The following is a 27,491-nucleotide window of genomic DNA, read 5'->3' as shown; positions in this document are numbered from 1 at the left end:
TGAAAAGTGTATCCCACAAACAAATTGATGGTTCACGTTAAAGGCGTGTTCCCTGGTGGAACGAAGACTGCAGAGAGGCGCGAAAGAGACAGAATAAGGCATGGGGCGTATTGCGTAGATCGCCAAATGCAGAAAATCTAATTGAATTAATGCATTAAATCACTGGAAGGCGGACACGACGTCAGGCAAAGAGAGAAGCTGGGTGAGCTTTCTATCGTGTATAAATTCATACAACCAGGAGCAAAGAGTGGAACGGCTTAAGAAAGATAAACGTTCACCAAATTCATCCGTTGCCTTTGGTGCATGACTAAGGGAATACCTGCAGGACCAGCAGACTGTCTTGGGGAGCACTTTGAGCGTGTTCAAAGCTCAATACATTAGTTCAACGCAGCATGATACCCTCCCATTACTCCTCGATGGAAATTAACATCGCTGACTTGGAGCATTTTAGAGATCACTTATTTACCGCGAGATTTTATAAACATTTAGTATCGACGGTGCTGTCGCATATTTACTACATTTATTATTGATGCTGCTGAAAAGTGTATCCCACAAACAAATGATGGGTTCACTGAAAAGGCGTGTTTCCTGGTGGAACGAAGACTGCAGAGAGGGCGCGAAAGAGACAGAATAAGGCATGGTGCGTATTGCGTAGATCGCCAAATGCAGAAAAATCTAATTGAAGTTAAACGCATTAAATCACTGGGAAGGCGGACACGACGTCAGGCAAAGAGAGAAAGCTGGGTGAGCTTTCTATCGTTATAAAATTCATACACACAGGAGGCAAAAGAGTGGAACGGCTTAGACAAGATAACGGGCCCAAATGTCATCCGTTGCCTTTGGTGCATGACTAAGGGAATACCTTGCAGACCAGGCAGACTGTCTTGGGGAGCACTTTGAGCGTGTTTCAAGCTCAATACATTATTTCAACGCAGCATGATAACCCTCCCTTACTCCTGCGATGGAAATTAACATCGGCTGACTGGGAGCATTTTAGAGATCAACTTATTTACCGCGAGATTTTATAAACAATTTTAGTATCGACGGTGCTGTCGCATATTTTACTACATTTATTATTGATGCTGCTGAAAAGTGTATCCCACAAACAAATGATGGTTCACTTAAAAGGCGTGTTCCCTGGTGGAACGAAGACTGCAGAGAGGCGCGAAAGAGACAGAATAAGGCATGGGGCGTATTGCGTAGATTGCCAAATGCAGAAAATCTAATTGAATTTAAACGCATTAAATCACTGGGAAGGCGGACACGACGTCAGGCAAAGAGAGAAAGCTGGGTGAGCTTTCTATCGTGTATAAATTCATACAAACAGGAGGCAAAAGAGTGGAACGGCTTAAGAAAGATAAACGGGCACCAAATTCATCCGTTGCCTTTGGTGCATGACTAAGGGAATACCTTGCAGGACCAGGCAGACTGTCTTGGGGAGCACTTTGAGCGTGTTTCAAGCTCAATACATTATTTCAACGCAGCATGATAACCCTCCCATTACTCCTCGATGGAAATTAACATCGGCTGACTGGGAGCATTTTAGAGAATCAACTTATTTACCGCGAGATTCTATAAACAATTTTAGTATCGACGGTGCTGTCGCATATTTTACTACATTTATTATTGATGCTGCTGAAAAGTGTATCCCACAAACAAATGATGGTTCACTTAAAAGGCGTGTTCCCTGATGGAACTAGGAGTACAGAGAGGCGCGAAAGAGGCAGAATAAGGCATGGGGCATATTGCGTAGATCGCCAAATGCAGAAAATCTCATTCAATTTAAACACAATAAAAATCACAGGGAACTCGGACACGACGTCAGGCAAAGAGAGAAAGCTGGATGATGTTTCTCTCGGGTATAGTTTCATACACGCAGGAGGCAAATCCATCCGTTTCCTCTGGTGAATAACCAAGGGAATAACTTGCAGGACCAGGCAGACTCTCTTGGGGAGCACTTTGAGCGTGTGTGAAGCATAATCTATTATTCGCAATCCTTTCTTAACTATAAACAGATACAAGAATGTAAGCCATTGGTACGCAAATCTCAACAGAACGAACCGTATAACCGTCCTTTCAGTATTGCTGAGAGCTGCCTTGATCGCATGCAAGAGCTCTGCACCGGGACCCGACAGAGTCATGTATGACATGATTAAGAACGTACACTCTGATACACAACTGACATTACTCGCACTTTTCAACACTATTTGGGCTGCCGGATACCTTCCGTCCGCATGGAAAGAAGCGATTGTGGTCCCTGTATTGAAGCAAGGTAAAGATCCTTCCTCGGCGGCAAGCTACCGTCCATAGCTCTCACAGTTGCGTATGTGCGCTATTTGAAAAAAATGTCACAGTTTCTCCCTAAGGGCGAAGCAATGAATGCGATAGCAACCCAGCAATGTCATACGAAGTAAGGTGAGCGGCTTTGGTAGCAATATGAATTGTAGTAAACATGAGTTGATTAAGTAAGCAGGTGTGCTGCGGCGTAAGTAGACCGACTCGATGACCACGAGAAGGCACGTATGAAACAGTGGTGTTGATGAGAAGCGCTTCCCGTGGGCAGCGCGTGCGAAGAGACACACCTGTAGCGCTGCACTGCCGATCCGGGCAGCATTGCATGTGTAGCGTGCGTTGGAAAATGTCGCCCGACTATCTAACTGAATGAACAAGCGTGGTGTGAGCGCGCACAAACACGAATAGATCACACTGAATGACTGCAGACAACGACTGTCAAAACGCTGGCAGCAAGCATACGCCGCAGCGGGCGAAGGTACGTGCGGTCTATCGCTTCAACGGAAACTGAGCGGCGAATGCACGGCGCATAAATGTCAGAGCCGTGTGGAGATAAGAGACGGTGCGGACGAGCGACGAGCGCGGTTGTTGGCAGAAGTGCGCCCCCCCCCCCCCCCAGCTTCCTCCGGCGCTGGCTTCCTGCTTCCTTGCTTGCGCGTGGGAGATGAGTGTGTTCGCTCTCCGTGATAGCGCGCGTCCCCGCACGCTCCCGCTCGGGCATACGGCGCGCGGCGAAGATTTTCTATAGGGAACCTCACGGCGACGGCGACAACGGCGACGCCGACGGCAGGAATCTGGTTGAAGTGTCCATAGTTGCTATCGCAATAAAAATGGTTAATGGACGACCATACATTTCCTTGAATGAACAATATGCTTGATCTCTATCAGTGTGGCTTTAGAGAAGGGCGATCCACAACTGATCACTTTGTGCGCATTGAAAGAATATCCGGGATGCATTTGTGCGCAAACAGTTTTTCTTATCTGTATTCCTCGATATGGAGAAAGCGTACGACACAACATGGCGTTACGGAATCCTGAGAGACTTGTCGCGAATGGGCATCCATGGCGATATGCTAAGCCTAATAGAAAGCTATTTGTCTAATCGTACCTTCCGTGTCAGAATCGGCAATGCATTGTCACGTCCGTTTATACAGGACACTGGTGTACCTCAAGGAGGTGTGCTCAGCTGCACACTCTTTATCGTTAAGATGAACACACTCCGTGCCTCATTACCACCGGCAATTTTTTTATTCCGTCTATGTAGACGACATACAAATAGGCTTCAAGTCATGTAACCTCGCAGTGTGCGAGAGACAGGTACAGCAGGGCTTGAACAAGGTGTCCATGTGGGCAGACGAAAACGGATTCAAAGTGAACCCCACAAAAGTCCTTGTTCTTTTCACCAGGAAGAAAGGGCTTGTTCCAGATCCCACTATCGAAATGTATAGACAACAAATACCTCTGAACAAAGAGCAAGTTCCTAGGCATCATACTTGATTTAATCTTACATTCATTCCGCATATAAAATACCTCAAGGTGAAATTCTAAAAACCATGAACTTACTGAAATTTTATCTCCACATCCTGGGGCAGCGACAGGAAGTGTTTTAATGAATCTTCACAAGAGTCTCATTTCATCACGCTTGGATTATGGTAGAGCGGATATCACTCTGCCTCCCCTAGTGCACTGAAGATGCTGGATTGTCCATAATCTAGGTATCCGCCTGACCACTGGCGCTTTCAGAACAACACGCCCCATTGAAAGTTTATCGTCGAATTAAATGAGTGGTCACTCCATCTGCAGAGACATACACCAGTCTCACATATTTTCTCAAAGTCCACTCTAATCATCAGCATCCGTGTTTTAATACCGTTAACGATATGACTGTGCTACACTTTTGTCGTAATCGTCCCTCTCACTGCGTGTCAGGGAGCTTAGCGAAGAATGGATATCCCGCTCCTCGAACATCGCTTAATGCCTTCAGTCAAGCTGTTTACCACCTTGGGAGTGGCAGGTAGTAGCATGTGATATATCATGTTGTAGAGGTTCAAGAACGCTTCAGAGGTCGAAATCCGAATGTATTTTCTAGAATTAGAGTCCAAGTACTCGTGCACGGAATTTCACAGACGCTTCTAAATCACATTCTGAGTATCTTATGCAGCCGTCGGTCCGTCCTTCTCCGACTCCGGACTCCACCCGAAACAAGTACTTTACGCTGAGGCCTACGCAATATTGTCAGCCGTAAAGCATAAGGAAATCAAAACTCCAAAAACTATTATATTTACAGATCTCAAAGCGTCTAAAAGCCTTGAAGTCACCCTGTAAACAGAAAAACCCTATTCTCATTGAGCTCTATTCTGTTCTTTGGAGTGCATACGCAACTAACCAGCATGTCACTAATGCGGGCGCCTGGGCATAGAGGCATCGAGGGCAATGTTCTTGCCGACCAAATGCCACATCAGTCACATCACCCGCTATTAACCTCAGCTGCTGTTCCTGCAACGGATTTGAAACCTTCTTGCGAAAGAAACTGCGAGGCCACTGGCAGCGCTTGTGGGACGCAGAAACAGATATAAGCTTCATTTGATTAAGCCACAGTTAGGTTTCTGGCCTTCCGTAACGAAACCCGGCGAACTGATATCATATTCTGTCGTCTCAGAATAGGACACACATATGGTAATCACAATTTTCTATTGAATGGTAATGATCCTCCAACCTGTGGTAGATGTGGCGAGAGGCTCACCGTCCTCCACGTCCTCCTGGAGTGTCGGGAAGCCGAAAGAGAAAGAAAAAAACAACATTTTCCTCTAGCATATCGCTATTGTGTCCCTCTACATCTCCTTATGTTTCTTGTAAAGAACCGCTTTTTAACACCAAAGCAGTACTCGTATTCTTGAATGATGTGGTGCTACATGTTATTATCCCAATAAGTTCGTAGCGCATCCTCTCTCCAGAGGATGTTGCTGTGATAGTTTTTTATAGCACATGCCTCCAGGCCCTTGTGTCTCAAGGGCTTCTGTTTAGGCACTTGTTCTTCTGGCCAATTCTCTCATCTTAATATTTTGCTAGTCGTATCATTCCTTCGCAATGCATTGCTCATGCCCATAGTACACATAATTAGCCATTGCCATAATTTTATTACTTATAGATTACGCACTTTACAGCGACTGTTTTAGGCCCGTTTACAGCCATGCCACATGCTAATGTTCATGTAATTCAATATTCATGTACCACAAACAAGTCATTACCATCGTCTTGGCGCTCTTTGGCCACATCTGGCCCTTGCGCCAATAAACCACAATAATCAATCAACATTTGTTGAATCAAATCACGTTTGTTTTTTCCATAAAGAAATGGAGGGAGGCCTGAAGAAAAAGTGAAAACTAGTTCACTTGACAAAGGCTCCGGCTTATGCTTATGTACAGTTATATAAGGGTAAGCAAAATGAAGTTAACAGGGCTGTTGCTGACGCACTGCTTTTATTTGCAACAAGTAGAGCAAGCCATTTTTCATGCACTTCAACCGATGTGCAATGGCTCAACTTCAGCTGCTTGGCCCTCTGCCGCTTTTCTGCCTTGTCACAGTTTGTGTTATGTGTCCTTTCACATAAGAATCCAGACGTGTGACAATGTAAAACCTAATTATTTTAGCTGTGAGGCTAAGAGCGTGCACATTGCAGCCAACTTCGAGGGAAAGCTTACTCTTAACAACTTCCAGCATATCCATAACGCTGTCAGAGTGTAGCTCACTCTGAGAGAAGCATTCTGTGAAAAGATCCTCTAGAATTTTCACAAAGCCGTACAGCTGACTGGAGGGATAGAGGAGGCCTCCTCGGTCACAGAAGTTTGTTAGCCGGGCAAGTTGAAAACTTTCGCCTGGTGGCGTCATAGTGAGAAGCTTTATGCATTCTTGGCATTTTGTGCTGGAATTGACAATACACTTCCGCGCAACATAGCCCTCAATGTGGTAAGTGAGCCTCGAGTCGCTTCTGGCCACGTGCTGGTTATGGTCGTTTGAAACCCGCAGGCCCGTGCAATGCTGGGGTACCACGTTTGTGTGGCCTCTGTGGCAGTAGCGCTAGCAGCAGTTTGACTGCACTCATTTCTGTCACCTGATGCTTCGAGAGAGTCAACTTCCAGTAAGGAGGCCAGTGTACCTTCCTCGCAGTTTCCTTCGCTAACTGACCTAACTAGACCATAAAAAGAAAAACAATTCACAGTGATCAGGAACTGCGTTGGAATTGAGCACAAAACGTGGCTCGAAATGGAGCTCGCATACTGCGCTCGTGTCGTCCAAGGGAGGTTCTATGGAGGTTCTTTTCCCACTCTTTCCGCCTATTTTTATCCTTCGGGACGCCAAACGAGGACAACTTCGGCCCATCCTTCACATAAACATAGCCTGTTTGGCACCCAGGCGCGTAACAGTGGTTTTGTCGATGCCGCGGCATGGCTCAGTTACTGCAAGGCATACTAATCTCTTGCAGGCTATGTGCGAAAAAAACACTGAAGGAAAAAAAATGTCACAGTTTCGCCCTAAGGGTGAAGCAATGAATGCGATAGCAACACAGCATTGTCATACGAAGTAAGGTGTGCGGCTTTGGTAGCAATATGAATTGTAGTAAACATGAGCTGATTAAGTAAGCAAGTGTGCTGCGGCGTAAGTAGACCGACATGAAGAAAGACTCGATGACCACGAGAAGGCGCGTGTGAAGGTGTGTGTGTGTTTGTTAGCTGGGCAAGTTGAAAACTTTCGCCTGGTGGCGTCATAGTGAGAAGCTTTATGCATTATGCATTTATGCACGCTTCCCGTGGGCAGCGCGTGCGAAGGGACACACCTGTAGCGCTGCACTGCCGATCCGGGCTAAAGCCCCTATATAGATCCGGGCAGCATTGCATGTGTAGCGTGCGTTGGAAAATGTGGCCCGACTATTACTAACTGAATGAACAAGCGTGGTGTGAGCGCGCACAAGCAAACATGAATAGATCACACTGAATGACTGGAGACAACGACTGTCAAAACGCTGGCAGCAAGCGCATACGCCGCAGCGGGCGAAGGTACGTGCGGTCTATCGCTTCAACGGAAACTGAGCGGCGAATGCACAGCGCATACAAAGGTCAGAGCCGTGTGGAGATAAGAGACGGTGCGGGCGAGCAACGACCGCGGTTGTTGGCAGAGTAGAAGTGCGCCCCCCCCCCCCCCCCCCCGCTCCCTCCGGCGCTGGCTTCCCGCTTCCTTGCTTGCGCGTGGGAGATTGAGTGGAAAGTTCCCCTTGCGCCCGGTTGCAAGATAGGCCTTTGTTGCAGGAACGCAGCGTCGCCCCGCCTCCCTTCCTCCCTCCCATACCCCCACGGCCTTTCAAAGCGCGACGGTCGCGTTTGCTTTCCGCCGTGCGTTCGCTCTCCGTGATAGCGCGCGTCCCCGCACGCTTCCGCTCGGGCATACGGCGCGCGGCGAAGATTTTATCTATACGGAACCTCACGGTGATGGCGACGCCGACGGCAGAAATCCGGTGAAGTGTCCATATAATTGCTATCGCAATAAAAAAACCCACGCGACGACGTCCACAGAAAAAACAACGCAGCTCAGCAACTCCAACTAATATGATCGGGCACTGGGCGGGCACTAGGCAGCTGCGCCGTCGCACCCACGTTCCATTGAAGCGGACGCCAGCGCCGCCGCTCGGGCTATCGGAGAAGCTCATATTTGCGAAATTTGTGGAGCCGCCGCATCGCATAGCCTCCGCCAGAGAGTAAGCCCACTGCCCCCTTCTAGTACACTGTACCAGAATCCATCGAACACTTTTATTATCCTGTTGGCGGTTTTCTAATCATCGACAACGATGTTTGGAAATCCCACTTCGCAATCTAGGGCTGCCTTTAAGCAGTTCAGTTATACTCTCACTTAGAGCCACGGTGTTAGGATATAGCTACGGGAATGTTTGCCGAGCCATTTATAATTTTCTTTGTGACACAAAAAGATTGCCTTAATATTTTCCCAATTTCCATGATGGATTTATTTATCCTCCAATAAATATTAGATTTAGCAAATTCAAAAAGTAATGTCACAACATCACAATTATATTAGTATTCATATTATTATTCAAAGTGTACGTCTATCCTTTACTGTATTTAATTTATTATTAAATTCATATTACTATTCCTATCTAGGCAAGGCTGACTAACTTAGTATAGACTACTTAAATCTTTTATTATCAGTTCGTTTCCCATCTTCAATTATTCATTTATTTTCCTTAAATTTTTATTACTTATTTATTTCTAAACTAATTTATTTTAAATTTCCATCATAATACCACCCGGTTCGTGGCCTATCCCCCACAGTGGGTTGTGCCATTGATTGAGGCATCATCATCCTCTGTTAGAGCAGCGGAGTGTGGGCTTGCTGGCGTTACGAGATGACGTGGCGCCGTCAGTCATCAAGGAGTAACTAGTAACCGTGTTCATTTGACCGCCAAATTCTTTTGCTTCAACTCCGGCCACAGCAAACCCAAGGTACGAACATGCTTGCTATCGGCTGCAGCGCCCGCTTAGGAACAGGACTGCGTGTCGCCGAATGCGTGCGTGAATCCCGCAAAAAATTGACCCTTGCCCTCAGCGAGTCGGTCCAAGCACGCTGCCTTTCCAGCGACGGCCGTTCATCCTTTGTGCAAACAGTAGTGCGGCCTTTTGGGTCCCCCAACGGTTACAGCATTAACAACTCGGCGAGCCTAAATTTACATAAGATGACTGGTGTGCCAGACCTTGGACACCATCTTGCTTCGCTTCTCGTTGCTCCTAGAGCCCCGAGGCGCCATATCCTGTTTGTCGGGCATCACACGCGGCAGAACCGCGGCTTCTTAACCGTCGCCTACAAGGAGCCTGCGACTCGGTCGAAAAGATTGAAGACTATGGCGGACCATCGAGGGTACTGCACTGTTGGAAAGGGCCCGACGGCCGCATGGCGGATAGGCCCAGTGGGAATGATGGCCGTAGACCAACGTCCTGGTCACACTTTTCGGCAGCTGCGATCGTCCGCTCACGACAGCGCTTCGCCACCAATTTTGACGCAGCCGCCCACACATAAGAGTCGATGTCGCGATGCCGCCGAGCGTGCAGCGATGCAGGGCGGCCAGAAACTGGCCCTGCCGCCATGGATGAAGGCCAAGCGCCCGTACTTTATCAGCGACTGCGAGAAGGCCTTCAAGTGGTTGGAGGCAAAGATGCGCGAGACGACGTCTTGGGACCAGTTCCTCGACCTGGGCTGCGGCTCCGGTGAACTGACCCGCTGCATCGTCAAAGAGTTCGGGGGTCTCCATCGCGTCATCGTCGCCACAGAAAGGTCGCTTGACGTGATTAAGGTGCGTGCTGAACGCAGGCGTCATATCAGCTCATTACGTAGCTTACCAAGTTATACTGTTTTATCGTTTTCTCTACCAACATCTAAGTCATAACTCGCAATGGAGCATAAGTTCGCCTAATATTTTGTCCTACGGGTTTATCCTGGATTAGTTATATATGCTGCATGCGCACGACTTGCTTGGCTCTCCGGGCTTGATGAGACACAAGGTTGACGTGCAAAAACAAATATTAAGCGTTTGATCTCGTCTAGTTCAACGAAAACTCGTCAGGCGAGGGTGATACGTGGTCAAAAGAAAACGAGCACTCGCCTAACACAGAAAAAAGACATATAATCAATGTTGTGGAATTACTACGGGACCCTTGCTCACAATGAAGAGGTGCGCTAGAGGGTCCGACTATATATGCGCTATGCACGCGCACTTTGCGTCACCTATCTCGAGCAGATTACCCCGCGTCCGGCTGGTTTATGGCTGGTGTTGTCGATATATACGTATAAAGACCCTTAGAGCAGACGACGCCCAAGCATTCAATATTTGCCGTTGTTTATTTGCTCCGTGTCAAAGCGATTGTGTAAATCGAACCAAGCACACGAACAATGTCGCGAAATGAATAGCAAGAGAAATGGCTGGATGATGTCCGCACCCGTCGCGTACATGTTACAGAAATTCGCCCAGTGAACGCCATTTTCTTGATTTTCTTGGAAATCGTGCAGAACACGGTAGACAGCGTGAAGCGTTACAATACTTGTTGCTCGACTATAGTTGGTCCATACTGGCCAAATAACATTGCAAACTATAAACGAAGACACAAGAACGACAGGAACACACTGGACAGTTGTTTATCCGGTGTGTGCTTGCCCTGCTTGTATCTTCCATTTTGCGGCCTAACATAAATTTGCGTTATTTATTCTTTCGTCAGTAGAGACAGCGTATGGGCGCCGTCAATTGTTGTGGTGGTGGACTCGATACTGCAAAAAAAATTATTTCGCAATTTATGACTGCCCGAAAGGCGCGGCTAGTATATACTGCAATAAAACTGCAACTTCGGGGAGTTGGTAATGCCTCAGCTTCACCACATGCCGCGCTTATGGTGCGTGTCTCCTGTTCTATCCGCACTCGTTCGTGCGCGCTGTTTTATTTCAAGGTAGTACGCTAGAGTTAACCGTTCTGGTCGCTGCGCCGATGGGCTGCTGCCAGGTTCTTCGCCGCAACGCGGCCCAGCGCGACATCCTCTACGAGGTGCTGGACGTGGAACGTGACGTGGACGAGGCGCTGTCCAGCTGGGGCCAATTCCGGCGGATTTTTTCCCTCTACCAGCTGGAGACCGTGCGGGACAAGCAGCGCGCGCTGAACAACATTCGCCGGCTGCTGTGGGAACAGGGCGGCGAGCTGTTCCTTATGTTCCGCGTCCGCTCCAACCTGGTGCCGCTGTACCAGATGCTCGCCGATGAAGGGCGCTGGACCGAGCTGGCCGCGGTGAGAACGCATTCGGGCGGGGTGAAGTAGGATGTTGTAACATGGTGTATGCCTTCTCACGGGACACGCCTTGTCTGTTTCAGCGCCGCGCCACAGTGGCTTAGAACAGCGCTAATGCCGTAATGCAACTTGGAATCACTGGTAAACGGTGCGTGAGCACAAACTTCAGAATCAGAAGCACGGAGCTCGTGCAGCGACAGAACTTGCAATATCGAAATACAGGAGCCGTATAGGCGCGGGGATCTTGCTTAACTCCAATTATACGAAATTCTTCATTCATGGAGCCTAATGCGTTGAAAACCTCGAAGCAAGAAAATGAAGTAAACGTCTCGCCCGATTTAACGAAGGCTTGGGAAAGGACACGGGTAAGGAACAAGTTTCAGGAAACCTGGTGTGTTCGAAACGCCTTAAAATTTATTAACGTATGGCGACAGTAAGCAAAAAACCGCGCCGGGCTTGAGGCGGAAAGTCGGTGAAATTACATATTTTTTCGCTTTTGAATAAAAATTGCGTTATTCCCATGATAGTTTGTGTTTCAAATCATCGAAGTTTTCAATTTAACAAAAAAATTCCTGGTTCTTATATATTCGACTTCGTTAATCTATGTTTCTTTTATTTATTTTTCATATACATTACAGCTTCCAATTGGGAACATTCCGTTGCCTCATACATGTTTTCTTATATACATGCATAAAGGTATTTTTATGCATTATATAGTGTTGCGAGGAAAAGAACTCAGACGCAATCTGGATATAAAACACCATGAAATGGGCACATCGACACACTGGTCTGCATAAACAGAAATTCGCAATTCGTCGTTGTGGCGAAAGGATGATCTCTTCCTTTTTAAAAAATTTCTTTTACTGCTGTTTGCGAACAGGACATGACTGGGAAACTTAGACGCGGAGTGCGACATTAAAGGCTGTTTAGTTAGTGTAAAATATTGTACTCTCAATGAGAAGGTTCAGTGGTTTCTTGCACTAGGAGTGTACGCGCAATACACCGAATCCCCTGTTGCCACTGTATATTTCATGCAATATTAAAATCCTAAATTTCTCGCTGCCATATCAGGCTCTCCGTGCTATTTTGCTGGCCCTCTCTTTCTTTTGTAAAATGCTTGTACGCGTGGTTTTTCTTAAGGACTACAAGGCATTTCTTCTGAAGCTGCCCGAGGGAGACAAAGGTGCCGAGCTCGTATGCAAGATGATGGAAAACGCCGGGTTAAAGGTGAAACTGAGCAAATTACTGGAGACCAACTGGCGGCTGTCCACCACGGAGAGCCTGGACGGTACGAACCTCCTCAGGCTTTATTTTCTTTCCACAACGAAGGATGTTATAGGGACTGCTCAGCAGCATTCTCAGCTACGCTGTTTAAGGCATCGTCGGAGGCTGCTAAAGTAGTATTTAGGCGCATTGTCAGGATGAAGCCAAAATCAAATGTGCCACGTGTTTCGTGCAACAAACAAGGTTCTAAAAGTAGAGGGATTACCATGCGGGCAAGTTGGTAGTCATCTATTGTGACTCATTGTGGAAGTGATCGTTTAAGTGGGGTTGTGTAAACTTGCGGCAAAGTATATGCCAGGTCTGTCTATTTATGCCGTACACTTTATTTTAAAAGAAACTGTGATATTTAGGCCACTGCCGTTATTGCAGAGAGGTTACGTGGCTAGGCGGATATTAGCATCAAAATAGAATAATAACAATAATACATAAATTAGCTTATTTATTACTCACTTTATGGCACACGTAAGTGCGAAATTGTTGCAGAGGAGCTGTGATCTTATGCCTGCTTAGCAGAAATCTTAAGACTACCACCACTTTCCAGAAAGCCGCCCCGAAATTCGACGACACCGCTTGCGTCACGCCAGGCTTGGCACTGGAAATTTAGGGCCAGCTAGCATGACGTCGTGAATAGGAGCGAACAGGCCTTGTGCTTATAGGTGGTGTTGAAAATGCCCGTCTCGCCACTGCTACCGAAGTAACTGTGCATTCGGTCGTGGGTTGAGCAAATCGCCAATAAGATCGTGGCCAGAGGGATGTGCGACTGCAGCATCACCTTACGCCACACTTCCGCCTCACAGATGGTTTGGACCTAGAGCAGCGTTTCGCGGCTCTGCTTGCGTAATCAGATAAATTGAACGAATAATTTGACGCCAGTTATTTCGGTCTACATAGATGGTTATTTTGGAATGTAGAAACACGGAAAAAGACTGCTATCATGGCTCCAACTTTCTAATATAAACATGATTATAGACAAGAACATATTATAATTGGTTTGATAGTGAATAAATTGCTTTGGTTTTTCTTGCAAATGATCTATTCCTGGACACCGAATTCACCGGTAGTGGGATAATTCGAGTGAATTTAAAGGCTTTTATTACAAATAAGAGGGCGTATACGTAGGCCTATGTAGGCTTACATATTGTAACGTAGATCGAAGACGGAGTTTTGAAAAATAGATGCTTCTCTTTAATGGCGGGCCAGAAGGAGAACGTGCAGCCTACGCGCTTCGTCGTCTTTCATAGCGCCGACCTTCGCGCGCGCCGTCCCGCTGTGCGTGAGCCCCACATCATTGTGTCAATTGCCCCCCGTACGAAAAGCGACCGTCTCGGTCGCGTCAAAAAGTTCTTTCAGCCATGACAAGAAATGGAGCTCCACAGGTGCATCTGGGCGTTCACGTACGCGCATGGTATGGTTTCATGCGTACTACATGAACAACTTCAGCGCGAGGACGACGACGGAGCGAACCGGGGTCGGAACTGCAGGGGACGACTTCGTAGGTTACGTCGCTGAGGCGGCGCGCAACCTTGTAGGGACCGAAATACCGGCGGAGCAACTTTTCCGAGAGTCCACGGCGACCGATGGGCGTCCAGACCCACACGCAGTCGCCGGTATTGTAACGGACGTCGCGTCGACCCTGGTTGCATCGCAGGGTGTCGTATGCTGTTGGCTCCGGATACGATGCCGAGCAAGCTGGCGGGCCTCTTCGGCTCTTTGTACGAACTCTTCCACGTGTTCGCTGGTCGGGCTATTATCATCCACAGGTAGCATGGCGTCAAGTGTTGACGTGACGTGGCGCCCGTATACAAGTTCGAACGGCGTAAATTTTGTAGTCTCCTGTACAGCAGTGTTATACGCGAAGGTGACATAGGGTAAAATATCGTCCCACATTTTGTGCGCTACGTCGACATACATGGAGCGCATATCAGCCAGCGTTCTGTTCAGACGTTCCGTTAATCCATTGGTTTGAGGGTGATAGGCAGTGCTCTTGCGGTGAGAGCTATGTGTTAGCTGGAGAACGTCCTGCATAAGTTCGGCTGTAAATGCTGTACCGCGATCCGTGATGAGAGCAGAAGGTGCACCATGTCGTAGGACGATGTGGTGAACGAAGAACTTGGCCACTTCATACGAGTTTGCTTCCGGAATAGCTTTGGTTTCGGCGTACCGGGTTAAGTAGTCGGTAGTGACGACTATCCATCTGTTGCGCGAAGAGGTCGCTGGGAATGGCCCAAGTAGATCCATTCCTATTTGTTGGAACGGTGCTTGAGGAGGGTCCACAGGGTGGAGAAATCCAGCCGGTTTAAAGGGCGGTTTCGTGCGGCGCTGACAATCGCGGCAGGTCTTCACGTAGCGTTGAACAGAAGAAAAAAAGCCGGGGCCAGTAATACTTCTGTCGTATCCTTGCTAATGTCTTAGCGAATCCCATGTGTCCCGCGCATGGCTCATCATGGCAGGCTTGCAAAATGTCTTGGCGCAACGCCGATGGCACGACAAGGAGGTACGTATTTGGACCGCTTCCGCAGTTTTTCCTGTAAAGGACGTTGTTGCGCAAACAGTACGATGATAAGCCGCGCACGAGCGAGCGAGGTAAAACACCTTCAACTCCTTGAAGGTGCTCGATCAGCGGCAGCAGCTCAGGGTCAGCGCACTGGTGCTCAGCCATCTTTACGGCGTCGACAACGCCGACAAATGGCAAGTCATAGTCAGGGTCTGATGATGTCGTAGGGAGCGGTGCGCGTGACAAACAGTCAGCGTCACTGTGTTTCCTTCCAGATCGGTAGACAACGGTAACGTCGTACTCTTGTAAGCGCAGGCTCCAACGGGCTAGTCTGCCTGAAGGATCCTTGAGGTTGGCAAGCAAGCACAGGGCGTGGTGATCGCTGACAGCCTTAAAGGTCTACCGTACAAGTAGGGTCGGAATTTACTAATTGCCCACACAACCGCTAAGCATTCTTTTTCAGTGGTTGAGTAGTTTTTCTCAGCCTTGGTGAGACTGCGGCTCGCATAAGCAATGGTGCGTTCAGCACCATCTTGCCACTGCACAAGAACTGCGCCGAGACCCGCATTGCTGGTGTCAGTATGGATTTCTGTATCTGCGTCTTCGTCGAAATGAGCAAGTATTGGGGCAGCTTGCAAACGCTGGCGCAATTCATTGAACGACTGCTGCTGCTCGTCCGCCCAAATGAAAGGCACATCGTCGCGTGTAAGCCGGTGTCAGAGGCTCAGCATTCTAGAGAATCCCTCGACGAAGCGTCTATAATAGGCGCACAAACCAAGGAAGCGTTGGACAGCCTTCTTGTCTGTGGGTGGTGAAAACTCGGCGACGGTAGCTAACTTGTCGGGGTCTGGTCGGACGCCTTTAGGACCAACGACCTGGCCAAGAAATTTGAGCTCTTGGAACCCAAAGTAGCATTTTTCAGGCTTCATGGTGAGGTCGGCAGTACGGATCGCAGCGAGGACGCTCTCAAGTCGTGCGAGATGCTCGTCAAACGTGCTCGAAAACACGACAACGTCGTCCAAGTATACGAGGCAGGCTTGCCATTTGAGTTCAGCAAGCACGGTATCCATCATCCGCTGAAAGGTGGCAGGTGCGGAACAGAGACCGAAGGGGAGAACTTTGAACTCATAAAGGCCGTCAGGTGTCACAAACGCTGTTTTTTTCACGATCCTGTTCATCAACTTCGATTTGCCAATATCCGGATTTAAGATCCAACGAAGAAAAGAACTTGGCTTGTTGTAGACGATCCATGCGTCGTCGATGCGTGGCAGAGGATAGACATCGCGCTTGGTGACATGGTTCAACTTTCTGTAATCTACGCAGAAGCGTAGTGTGTTGTCTTTCTTTCTGGTAACACTACAGTGGAGACCCACGGGCTTGTGGACGGCTGGATCACGTCGTCTTGGAGCACCTCTTTCACCTGCTGCTTCATCGCTTCCCTTTCCTCTGGAGACACTCTGTTAGGATGCTGGTGAACAGGACGTGCGGATTCATCCGTAATAATGCGGTGCTTTGTGATGGACGTACGCCGTACTTGGACGACGTTGAGAAACAGTCGGCAACTCGTTCACGAGACTCAGTAGTCGGTCTTTCTGATGGTCTGGTAGAGTAGCGTTAACGTGAATCCGTTCTTTTAGGCTGGTTAACTCAGATTGCTGAGACGATGCGATTTCAACGGGCCAATGTCAGTAACATGAATGATTTCTCGAAGAAATGCGATTGTCGTTCCTCGCGGTACATGCCGGTACTCGTTGCTAAAGTTTGTTAGCAAAACGACTGAACATTTGTTTTGCACCTCAAGAAGCCCTCTGGCTATGCAAATGTGGCGCTCAAGAAGCAGGGGGATGTTTGCCTCAGCAATTCCTTCGGCGACGTCCTCCATGTCGCATCGGACAAGGGTAAGCACACTGCTCTTGGGTTGCAACGTGACGTGATCGTCGGCAACGCGAAGCGCGATGTCACGGTCGTTGTGATTACTGCTGCGCTATGGCTTGTGTAGTAGCGAAACTGACTCTAGACTCTTGCAGGTCGATGATAGCGCCGTTCGCCTGAAGGAAATCCATGCGAGTATAGGTCCTTGAACATTCAGGAAGATGACGAAGTCGCCGATGTACGTGAAGCCCCGAATGTTGACTCTTGCCGTGCACCGGCTCATTGGGGTTAAGAGGTGCCCTCCTGCAGTACGAATCTGAGTTCCGGCCCATTGCGTCGAAACTTTGTTCAGCATACGTGCGAGATTCTGGCTGATGACAGACGTGTCCGCACCCGTGTCAATTAACGCCGTGACCTTCGTGGTCATCTATGGTAACTGGTACGTCGCAAGATACTGACACCGAACTGCACTGATTTCTCTGCGCCTCAATTGCGTCATATCGCGGTCGTCGTAGTGGAGGATCTTCAGCGTTCGCAACGTCAGCGACCTCACCTCCGCAGGTCGCTGAACTCTGTTTTCCGGGAAGCAGGGCTGGGTGAGCGACGCCTTGGTGCGCTCGGCGCGAAGAGGGGGCTGGAAGACCTGTTTCGGGCGGTGACGGTGACCGGGTGTCATGGAATCGTGGGGTAAATGACGTCCTGGCGCCCGCGAGGTAGGCTTCAATCTCTAGGGGCGTTCGCCATTTCGTGGGCACGGCGCATTCAGTGAAAATCCACGGAGCCCAGCTCGGCGGTAAGGACATGCCCTGTAGAGGTGATCGGCTTCACCGCAATGAAAACACAAAGGCCTCCGGTCTGCAGTACGCCATACGTCGCTTGTTGCGGGGTGGTCGCGCTTCAGCCATGAATGGCGTGCGGCGAGGCCTGAAGTCGCCAGCTGCTTGTTCCACGGCGCGCACACCATGGAAGTCCGGCACGTCGCTCACACCGTGAAAAGTCGGCGACAACGAACTTCGCGCAACTTCCGCATACGACATGCGAGGCTGTGGCTGCCGTATCTCGGGCTGTGGTGTCTCGCGTCGCTCTGGGACTTGGACTGCCTGCCTGATTTCCTCTCGGATGACCTCAGCCAGAGCAAGTCGCGGTACCGATGCCGGAGCCACCTGAAGCTTCTGGAGCTCTTCTCGAACAACAAGCCTAATGAGGTCTCGCAAGGCGTCGGTATGTATCAACAGGTATAGTGAGATGGTCACGTGATAGGGTCGACACGTCGCGGCTGTAGTGCCTTGTTCGCTGCTGCAGTGCCCTTTTCCATTGATATGGCTTCCGCGAGAAACTCTGCAACGGTCCTTGGTGGGTTGCGTATCAGGCCTCCGAATAGCTCTTGCTTGACACCACGCATTAAGTTCCTGAGCTTCTTTTCTTCCCGGCATGGACGGATCCGCGCGTCGGAAAAGGTCGGCACATATCCTCGACAAACATTGCGACGCTTTCGTTCGGCCGCTGTACTCTCGCCTGAATTGCACATTCAGCTCGCTCCTTGCGATCGAGGCTGGCATATGTGCTGATTAGCTGCCGTCGGAATTCATGCCATGTTGATAGGGCCGCCTCACGGTTCTCAAACCATGTCCGCGCATAGTCCTCGAGGGCAAAGTAGGCGTTGCGTACGTTGCGCTCCGGAGTCCAGCCGTTGAATTCAGCGACACGCTCAAAGTGATCGAGCCAGTCCTCAGCATCCTCGAAGGTGTCCCCATGGAAGGATTTGGGGATTAGCGGCTCATTAAGCACGACCTCGGTCGGTGCAGTTGAGGAAGAAGACGGAACTGATGTACTCATCGTTCTGACTCGGTTGGGTAGAGGTTCGTGCTCCGGTGGCAGTCCTTGAAGTCGACGGCTTGTCCGTACGTGAACAGGAGTCAGCTCGACCGGACTTCGTACTGGGCTTGTAGGCGTGGTTCCATCTGGGAGTGGTAGCATGTACCCAGCACCTCCACCAGAAAAAATGTAACGTAGATCGAAGACGGAGTCTTGAAAAACAGATGCTTCTCTTTATGGCGGGCCAGAAGAACGTGCAGCCTACGCGCTTCGTCGTCTTTCATAGCGCCGACCTTTGCGCGCGCCGTCCCGCTGTGCGTGAGCCCCACATCATTGTGTCAATATACATACGTACGCCTACGTATAGAACCATATCACGTCGATCCGGTGGGCGCCGCCATGTTATTCACGTAGTGAAGCGTCCTTTGCTTGCCTCAGCTGCCTACGTTGCCTCCGTGTTTACAATGGATTTGCGTTACGCAGTGCAAGCAAATCTCCGTTTAGGTAGATACCGCTCACGGTGATTGCGTAAATGACACAAAGATTTGGCCACAGCTTCAGAGGACATATAAGCGCTTTCGGAGCTCAATACGCCTTGTCTAAAAGGTGCGAGCAGAGTATATGTTCTAGCGGGGCTAAAAATATATTCAAAGCTCTTCAAACTTTCCGCTTCTGCATTCAATCGGGATCACTGTCGAATACTCTTCGTTCTTTATTTTCCAATGTCTTTGACGCAGCGGTTTATCATGTTTCTGACGCAGTAACGCTCCTCGGTGGGGTCACTATACGATTGTTTAACTGGCGTCAATTTACGGCCTAATCGCTCGCTCAGTGCTCAGTTGCGATAGATTTGTTCTTTGCTGCGCAGAAGGCTTGGAGCATAAATGTTTGTACTTAATAGCTTGACAGCAAAGACGTACTATCGCAGCCACTCGCTTAAGCTCATTCGCACAGCCGTCAAACGCTCCGTCACGTGACCGTCACGGCATCCGTTTTCGTAAGGGGAGGGGTTTCCGAGTCGTTTTCCCCTCAAAACAGCTCGCGCGGCGACGCAGAGCGGTGCTCTACGTTTCCGTCGCCAGCACGGTGACGGAAACCCTCTCGGAAACCCTCTCCCTTGACGAAAACGGATGCCGTGACGGTGACGTGACGGAGCGTTTGACAGCTGTGTGAATGAGCCCTTACTGTGCATGTGGACCGTCACGAAACGTTACCCGCCACGGTGGCTCAGTTAGCTAAGGGGTTGCGATGCTGAGCACGAGGTCGCGGGATCAAATCCCGGCCGCGGCGCCGCATCCTCGATGGAGGTGAAATGCAAAACCGCCCGTGTGCTTGCGTTGTAGTGCACGTTAAAGAACACCAGGTGATAAAAATTAATCCGAGCCCTCCACTAAGGCGTGCCTCATAATCAGAACTGGCTTTGGCACGTAAAACCCCAGAAACAGAAGTCACGAAACGTTCCGCTTCGAACATTCGTGTGCTGTAGGTGTGGTACGTCACCCTGCTTCGGTGCAATAGTGCGCCCACTCTCATATTCTTGAAACTTTGGCGATAGAGTGGGCGTAAGTTTGAGTATGAGTTGGGGTGGATGTACGTAGATAACGTGCGAGAAACCTCTTATGCCACGAAGTGGCGCTACTCCTTTTGTCACTGTGTAACGAGCGGTTACACTACTCACTGTAGCCGAAGTTCCGGGATTCAAGTCCTTCTTTGGAGAATGACGATACAACGCTGGGGCATGAGTGATTTTTTTTTTTTTTTTGTCCTCGAGGAAAGACTTGCATCGCGAAGGGCCGTCAACACAGGCAGTCCTTGCGTAGCAGCAGTTCGTGAACTTGGTCACACAGATTCATTGCATTCCTTAATATGGCAGTCACTATTTTTGCAGCCAACTACTGCACACGTCTTCCCTTTACCATTCCGCATCTTGCAGCACTAATGGAACACAGCTTATTTGGGACCAACCAGTTGCATTTCCGAGAGGTTATCGCACAGTAGCAGGGCAGAAGAGGGTTAATGATTTCGCTTTCGTGTACTTTCGCTTGACGCAACGTGCGGTGTGCCGCCGTAAACGCCATCTCGTTCCTCGAGCGAACTACTCTGCAAGACGTGTCTATAGGCTTAGGTATGTATATAAGCTGGAACTTATACGGGCACAGCCATATCATGTCCTTCATGGCTAGTGCTATTCACTAACAAAATACTAATTCGTTATTTTTCACAAAAAGCGCTACCTTCTTGCTAATTGCACGTAGTTGCTGAAGCTAGGAATACGTAGTACTACCTCGGTAGTGCAGTTACTAACGGAACTGAAACAAACTTGGAGTACGCTTAAGCTTCGCCTTTAAGAGTGGGATGCGATAGCGTGATTGGACGCCGTTGACGCGAAACCGTATATTCTTTGACATAGGGCTCGATCAAAATTCAGAAAGTCTCGGTTTTCAACATTCCCCTCAATGTTGCCTAGAACCAAACTACAGCAAAACACCATCAGAATTGAAGGACGCTTAACCTTCGCCTTGAAGAGTGGAACGCGGTAGCATTCAAAGATCCCTGGCTGCTTATCAGGATTTTTTTCTTGTATATTCAAAAAACAATCCAACGCTATCACGTTTGTACATTGTAGTTAAGTCGTACTTTACGATTTCTCTGACGAATTTAATTTGAGAAATTACATTTTTTTACACTAACGCCTTGCGCCACGCGAAGGGCCCGCCCGGTCGGGGTGGTTCGAGATGATGTGGTTCGCTATGATATTTCAACCAGACTGATGCTTAACACCGTCGCTGACGCAGGAGTTTCTGCGACACGGGCGCTTAACGTTACCGCGTTAATATATTCACCAACAATGCGGTCCATTCGATTTATAAGTGCCGCTTGCATTGTCATTATAAGTCAATGGTATTGTAACATCATAAGAAGGTAAAATAATGCACATGAAAAAAACAAGGACCGCGCTCTTTGTCATATTGTATGAGGCATCAATTATCAGTATATGTAATGCTTGCCAGAGACATTACGGGAAATTACTCCGGGAAACGAAGTACTCGTACTAAATAACTTCATCAAGAAACGATAAACAAGAACACACAAACCGAACAATGACATATGTTCTACGTGACACGTACCCCACGAGGAGCTTCAAGAGTATTTATAGCCCTAGTTTGAGGGATCACATGGTGCCCCAGTGAGCACCTATGTATTTGGATAAATAATCAAAGCTTGGTGCCCGAATTTTTATAGCCTGCTGTCTGCGTATATGCGTGCTACGACGTCGCGCGTAACATATAAATATAAAGCGCATGCACGCGATCTTGCGCGCGACAGCGACAAGCGACGTGATGGAGATGGCTGTCGCGGTCGCTCGCCTACAAGTCGTACCGCATGCGAGCAACGAGAGGAGCGACGACATTGAGCGACGCCTCCCCGGTGTTGCGGTATGAGGGCAGCAAATTCGCCGAAACTGGCGTGACGCGTGCTTTATTAATTTAAGTTGATGTGTTTTAGTGTAAGAGCAGCATAAATATTCTTAAGGTCTTGCACTACGTTATTATCCTTGCACGTATCAAAATCTAGTCGTTTGCTCATTCCGTGCGACAATCGGTAGTACTTGGCTGATGAATATCCAGTTCCGGCTTCGCGCTATTGGCTAGTCGCTCATAGCACTTCCGGGCGACGAGCGATGAATTCTAGATTTTCAGATCTGAGCGATCGAGCGACAAGAACGAGCGATCTGTTCGCGCGACGGCCCTTTTTGTCACTGGTCGCCGTCGCGCACAAAATCGCTCTCATGCGGTTTGGGCTTCAGTCCAACATAATTAACAGTACTACAGTTTATCTAAAGTTTGCATGTTACTGTCACCATCGCAGCATAATTGACTACGACCAGACGAGATAGTAGTGGCTTAGTAGTTACTTGGTAAAAACTACTAAGCCTTTATGGCCAGTAAAGGCAGCATTAAGTAGCTTTGCTATCCGCTGACTAACACAGAACTAGTAAGAAGGTAGTAAAATACACAGTAATCTAGTAAATGCATGCATTTAGTAGCTATTTACTAACATTTTGTTTGAGAACGTAAGGGTGCTCGCAATTTGTCCGCATTTACTCGGGGTTGACGGCCGGTTACTTATGACACTAGGACGCGCGAAATCCAAACAACACAGGGGTTCACAGAAAGACGTAGGCTTGAAGCGATGAGCAGTAGTCAAACAAGGAATGTCGCTGAAGCCAACGCTGCGACAAGGGGACTTGTCTCTGTCAGGGCAGCTCGTAGGAAGCTCTAAAGTAACTTTGAACTAGGGCCCCCTTTCAGCGTGTGAAGACAAAAAAAGCTGCGTGCGTTCACATGGCAATCCTTCTTCACCCATATCTGTCCTCTGCCCGCAGACCTGATCATGGGCACTTGCCCAGTGATGCACCGAGTGCCTCCAGAGCTGCGTGACGAGTTCTGCGCGACTGCGCGAACGCCGCAGCGCGGGTCTGCCACGAAGCGGCGACGAGCTCACCTTCTCGTACACCACGTTCATGGCCTGGGCCGAGGTCGACCCGGCCAAGGCGGCCGGCGACGTTCTCGACACGATTGCGGCGCGGTTTTCAGGCGCCGCCGAACCATTGTTTAGACCAACTCCCGCTAGTGCACTCCTTCTCTGTTTATCAGATTCTTTGTACGCTCAGCCTAAAATGTTTACGACTGGTCTGTGTAGGCCCATCCGGTTAACTAGATTGTGTAAATTTCATTTCAATGTCGTGTCCGAAATTGTCAAAATTGCAATGTCAATCCCGAAAACATGAGCTAGAAATTATATATGCTTACTGATACCCGGTTGTGGGGCTTTCTCCAATTGCTATTACAGTGCACTGTGGCGGCTGACACGTGAACCGACCGTTGGTGGTCCTTCTGAAACGGAGCAGTTCGAACACGACCCGTAAAATTCAATGACATGAGAGCCCTGGCTCCTACCAGATGGGATATTTTTAGTGCTTTCCTTCCTTCTTTCTTTCGTTTTAATGAAAGGGGCGCTGACCTTCGCAGCCCATGAGGCATGGTTCAACGGAGTGAAATTTGCAGCGAACTTGAATCGCAAATATAAACGTGGATTCGCATAGCTGGAGGTATTCGAACTGTATTCCAAGAACTTGTAATTACGATAGCTGATACCGGTTGCAGTATAAGAACGTGTAATTTAATATCTGGATGGATGGATCATTTTCATGTGTTGCTAAAGCGCCGTCTTGTGCTATCCAATTTCTCATAAAACCCAGAGCGAAACAAGAAGATTACATCGCGACTGCTTACGATTTTAATTATTTCTCTAAATACCTTGCCCTGGCATTGGATTTATATATTGCCGACGATGGCCGTACTATCAGTACGACGCACGGCCGAGCCCCTAGAAAGCGCGTTACACTTTGAAAAGCGTAAGCATTCCTCTGCTACCCAACGAAAACCGTACGTCCGTCCGTCCGTCCGTCCGTCATGTAAGACGATCGCTTTCAAGATATAGGCCAAAGAATCATCGAGCAATTTTAGCTTCGTGCTGCCTGTCGCTTTAACGCCAACGAAGCGGCGAGAACACCGCCAACACGGAGCTCTCAACACAGACCACACACTGCCCGTTTCGCAGATGGCTTTCAAGATACGGGCCCGTGCGTCGCTCTTCAACGCTATGTAAGCGGCCAGAACACAGCACGCCAAGCTATGGAAGACACTGTCGGCATCGCCGATCGCTTTCAAGAATCGGTCCGCGCGGCCGTGCCACGTGCATTCGCCCGCGGAGTGCGTTTGGTCACGGTTCATAATGGTTCGACGCGAATGGATAAGGCGTTATAGGGCGATGACGGCTTATAATGACCGGAACGTCGCCACCTCACTTGGCGCGGGCCACCTGCAATAATTTGCGTGCGTTAGCAATTCACCTTGCACCGCCGTTCGCACCAGTTCGTGCCGCCACAGCGCTGTCGTTTGTACTGGTCGGATCAAGTTTCATAATAGTGATAATGACACCGTGCTGCGTGGAGATGACCAAGTGGTACAAAGCTTACGTATACTTGGACAACTCCCGGAGGAGTTTCTGCGTGAATATATTTTTATACGTATACCAAAAATTTTTACCTTTCGGACTGCTTTAGACTGCATTTGAGGTGTTACACTTGAATTGTCAATATCTTGCAGCACAATTCTTTTGGTATAGAGATTGTGAGATAATAAGGCAATTAATGTTTACAACCCTATAAAAAGCCACCTACGACCGCGTACGGCACCACATCTACTGGCTAGGCGTGTACCGCTCTGTGCACCGCTACCGTTGCAGCCTGTACGCTCTGTCAGCGCCGTAAAAACCTGCGGTGCTACCCACTGGACGCCTCCACCCCATCGATGTGCCCTCCGAAACATTCTTTCGCGTCGGTCTCGATCTTCTCGGCCCTTTTCTGACGTCAAAATATGGCAATAAGTGGGTCGTTGTCGCGACTGATTATGCAATCCGGTACGCGATCACGCGAGCTTTGCGCACACAAATTAAGCTGTGCAACTGAGGTGACGGATTTACTTCTACATGACGTCGTCCTCCATCACGGCGCATCCCGGCAGCTCCTCACTGATCGCGGCCGCACCTTTTTGTCCCGCGTTATTGACGACCTACTTCGTTGTTCTGCGGAGCACAAGCTTTCAACCGCCTGCCAACCGCAGACAAACGAACTTACGGAGCGGCTCAATGGCACGATGACAGAAGTGCTGTCTGTGTACGTTTCTGACGACCATAGTGATAAGGACAGCACGTTACCCTTCGTGACCTTCCCCTATAATTCGTCCCGTCACGAAACCGCTCGCTTTTCACCGTTTTAACTTCTGTTCGACCGCCGAGGAAGAATCGGTCTCGCCAGCCATCTTGTTTACGTATCGTTGCCGCTCTTGTATATATGCCTTCTATATCTTGTATAGGCTATATCAATCAGGAACACGTCGTCTTTCCTCGTCTTCGGCTGCAAGCACACAACTTTGGCGGATGGTTCAGTATCCATATTGTAAATACACCTGTACGCTCGCACATGTGACTTCCGGAATGTAACAACGTGCCGGTTTCTTGGCCAAACAGGAATCGAGGATAATGTGCTTGCAGACGAACTCGCCAAATCAATAGTATGGCAAGGTATTTCTGTTTCCGCTGCTGCTCCCCGCCGCAGACTGCGAAGCCACTGAAAACGCTTGTAGGATGCTGAAACGAACAATAAGCTTCACGTGATTAAGCCGAAGTTAGGTTTCTGACCCTGCGCTACGAAAACACTACAACTGATGTCCTATTCTGTCGTCTCAGAATCCACATAATACTCACAATTTTCTGTTGACTGGTAAAGAGCCTGCAATCTGTGGTAGATGTGGTAAGAGGCTGACCGTCCTCCTGGAGTGTCGGGAAGGCGAAAGAGGGGAAGAAACATTTTCCTCTCGCATCGCATATCGCCATCGTGTCCCTCTTTATCCCGCTATGTTCTTGGTGAAGAACCGCTTTTTAACACTAATGCACTCCTGGGGGTCTTGAACGATGTAGTCTTGCATCTTATTAGCCCTATAAATTCGTAGCGCATCCTCTGTCTATAGGATGCTGCTGTGATAGTGTTTATAGCACACACCTCCAGATTTTTGCGCTTCGAGGGCTCTGTTAAAGGGACACTAAAGGCAAATACTAAATCGACGTGGACTGTTTAAATACCATTCCAGAAACCTCGCACCGCTTGTTTCGTGCAAAGAAAAGACTTAGTTTACCAGAAAATTAGTACTGAAGGGTCCGAATACCTTTATGGGAATTCAATTCTCCCGCCGCGCCGGCGCTTTGCGACGTTGCATGCGCCATCACCGCCCTTTGCTGCCGTCGGTGAGTAAAACGGCGCCCGACAGATGGCGGTACGACGCGCCCCTGCAGTTGCTTTTGGTCAAGTGGCATGGACCGTTCGGCCATGCCGCGACATCATATGGAAGTGGAATTCTCTGCTACTTGCAGTTTGTGCGAGTTTTGCGAGCCAGCACAACCAGCGCAGCACTACGCGATAACGGAACTACTGAAACGCGAAAGCGCGGGCGGCGCAGAGTCGATCGAAAACGAAACTTTTCGACCGGCCGCGTCGTTCTCAACGGTGTAATTTCAATGAGTTCTTTTCGTAAAAATGAAATAGAACTGGTCAAGTAGCCATTTCTTTCGTCATATAATATAGTAGGGGGATGTTTTGGTATTAAGTGGTTGAGTACAATTGACACATTTTAAATAAGTAGTGCCTTCGTCATCGGGCAAGTACTTTAATGTCCCGTAGGACATATGTGTTCTGCATTTACCCTAATTTCTCGATTACTAAGGTTCTGTTCGGGATAATATTGACGCCTTAGAGATACGTGAGCACTAATCCATCACTTTAGCTTGACTTAGTATTGCCTTTAGTGTTTAGTAACTTAGTATTTGCCTTTAAGGCAGTGCTGCTGTTTCGAAAGTGTTCCCTGCTGAAATATTTCAGTATATCGTCATTCCTTCAGAATGTATTTTTCGTGTTCATAGCACACTTAATTCTTCATTGCCATATTTTTTATTACATATAGGTTTTAGGCACTTTACAGGGACCGTTTTTTTGGCCCCTTTACAGCCCCAGCACATCCACCTCTCGTGACTCATTGCTTCGCTTCGAACTCATCAACACTGGCCATACTGGCCTTCGCCATACTGGCCCTTGCGCAACAAAACACTACACTCATCATCATCATTTACTGAAATGGACACAGCGTGCACGAGAAATGCTTCACTAGCACCCTTACTGATCCAAGATTGCTACTAAGTTGGCTGTGCCTATGCAGTTTCCGAAGCCTGGGAGCTTCAGTAAAGAAGCGAACTCCAGCGCATCGCTCAGGGAGTGGCTGAACGTCT

At 48.8% G+C, this 27,491-nt stretch overlaps 1 protein-coding gene across 1 annotated transcript; it reads left to right on the top strand.

The window, feature by feature from the left end:
• The first annotated feature begins 9,406 nt into the window (after nucleotides 1-9,406).
• Nucleotides 9,407-27,237, top strand: LOC119435434 (juvenile hormone acid O-methyltransferase). The gene is made up of 5 exons (XM_037702292.2): nucleotides 9,407-9,646; nucleotides 10,844-11,122; nucleotides 12,263-12,410; nucleotides 22,975-23,099; nucleotides 27,214-27,237. The coding sequence occupies exons 1-5, from the start codon at nucleotides 9,407-9,409 to the stop codon at nucleotides 27,235-27,237; spliced, it is 816 nt and encodes a 271-aa protein (XP_037558220.2).
• Nucleotides 27,238-27,491: the final 254 nt, after the last annotated feature.

This window comes from Dermacentor silvarum, unplaced genomic scaffold (genome assembly GCF_013339745.2).
Source record: "Dermacentor silvarum isolate Dsil-2018 unplaced genomic scaffold, BIME_Dsil_1.4 Seq701, whole genome shotgun sequence".
Lineage (NCBI taxonomy): Eukaryota > Metazoa > Arthropoda > Arachnida > Ixodida > Ixodidae > Dermacentor > Dermacentor silvarum.
The sequence above is the reverse complement of the archived record's forward strand: the minus strand, read 5'-3'. Positions and strand labels throughout refer to the sequence as shown.

Bases quoted from the DNA above. Each gene is read 5' to 3' on its own strand.
- LOC119435434 (XM_037702292.2), top strand. From the start codon at position 9,407: ATGCAGGGCGGCCAGAAACTGGCCCTGCCGCCATGGATGAAGGCCAAG. The intron at 9,647-10,843 runs GTGCGTGCTGAA...GGCTGCTGCCAG, and splicing joins GGTCGCTTGACGTGATTAAG to GTTCTTCGCCGCAACGCGGC. The intron at 12,411-22,974 runs GTACGAACCTCC...CTCTGCCCGCAG, and splicing joins CACCACGGAGAGCCTGGACG to ACCTGATCATGGGCACTTGC.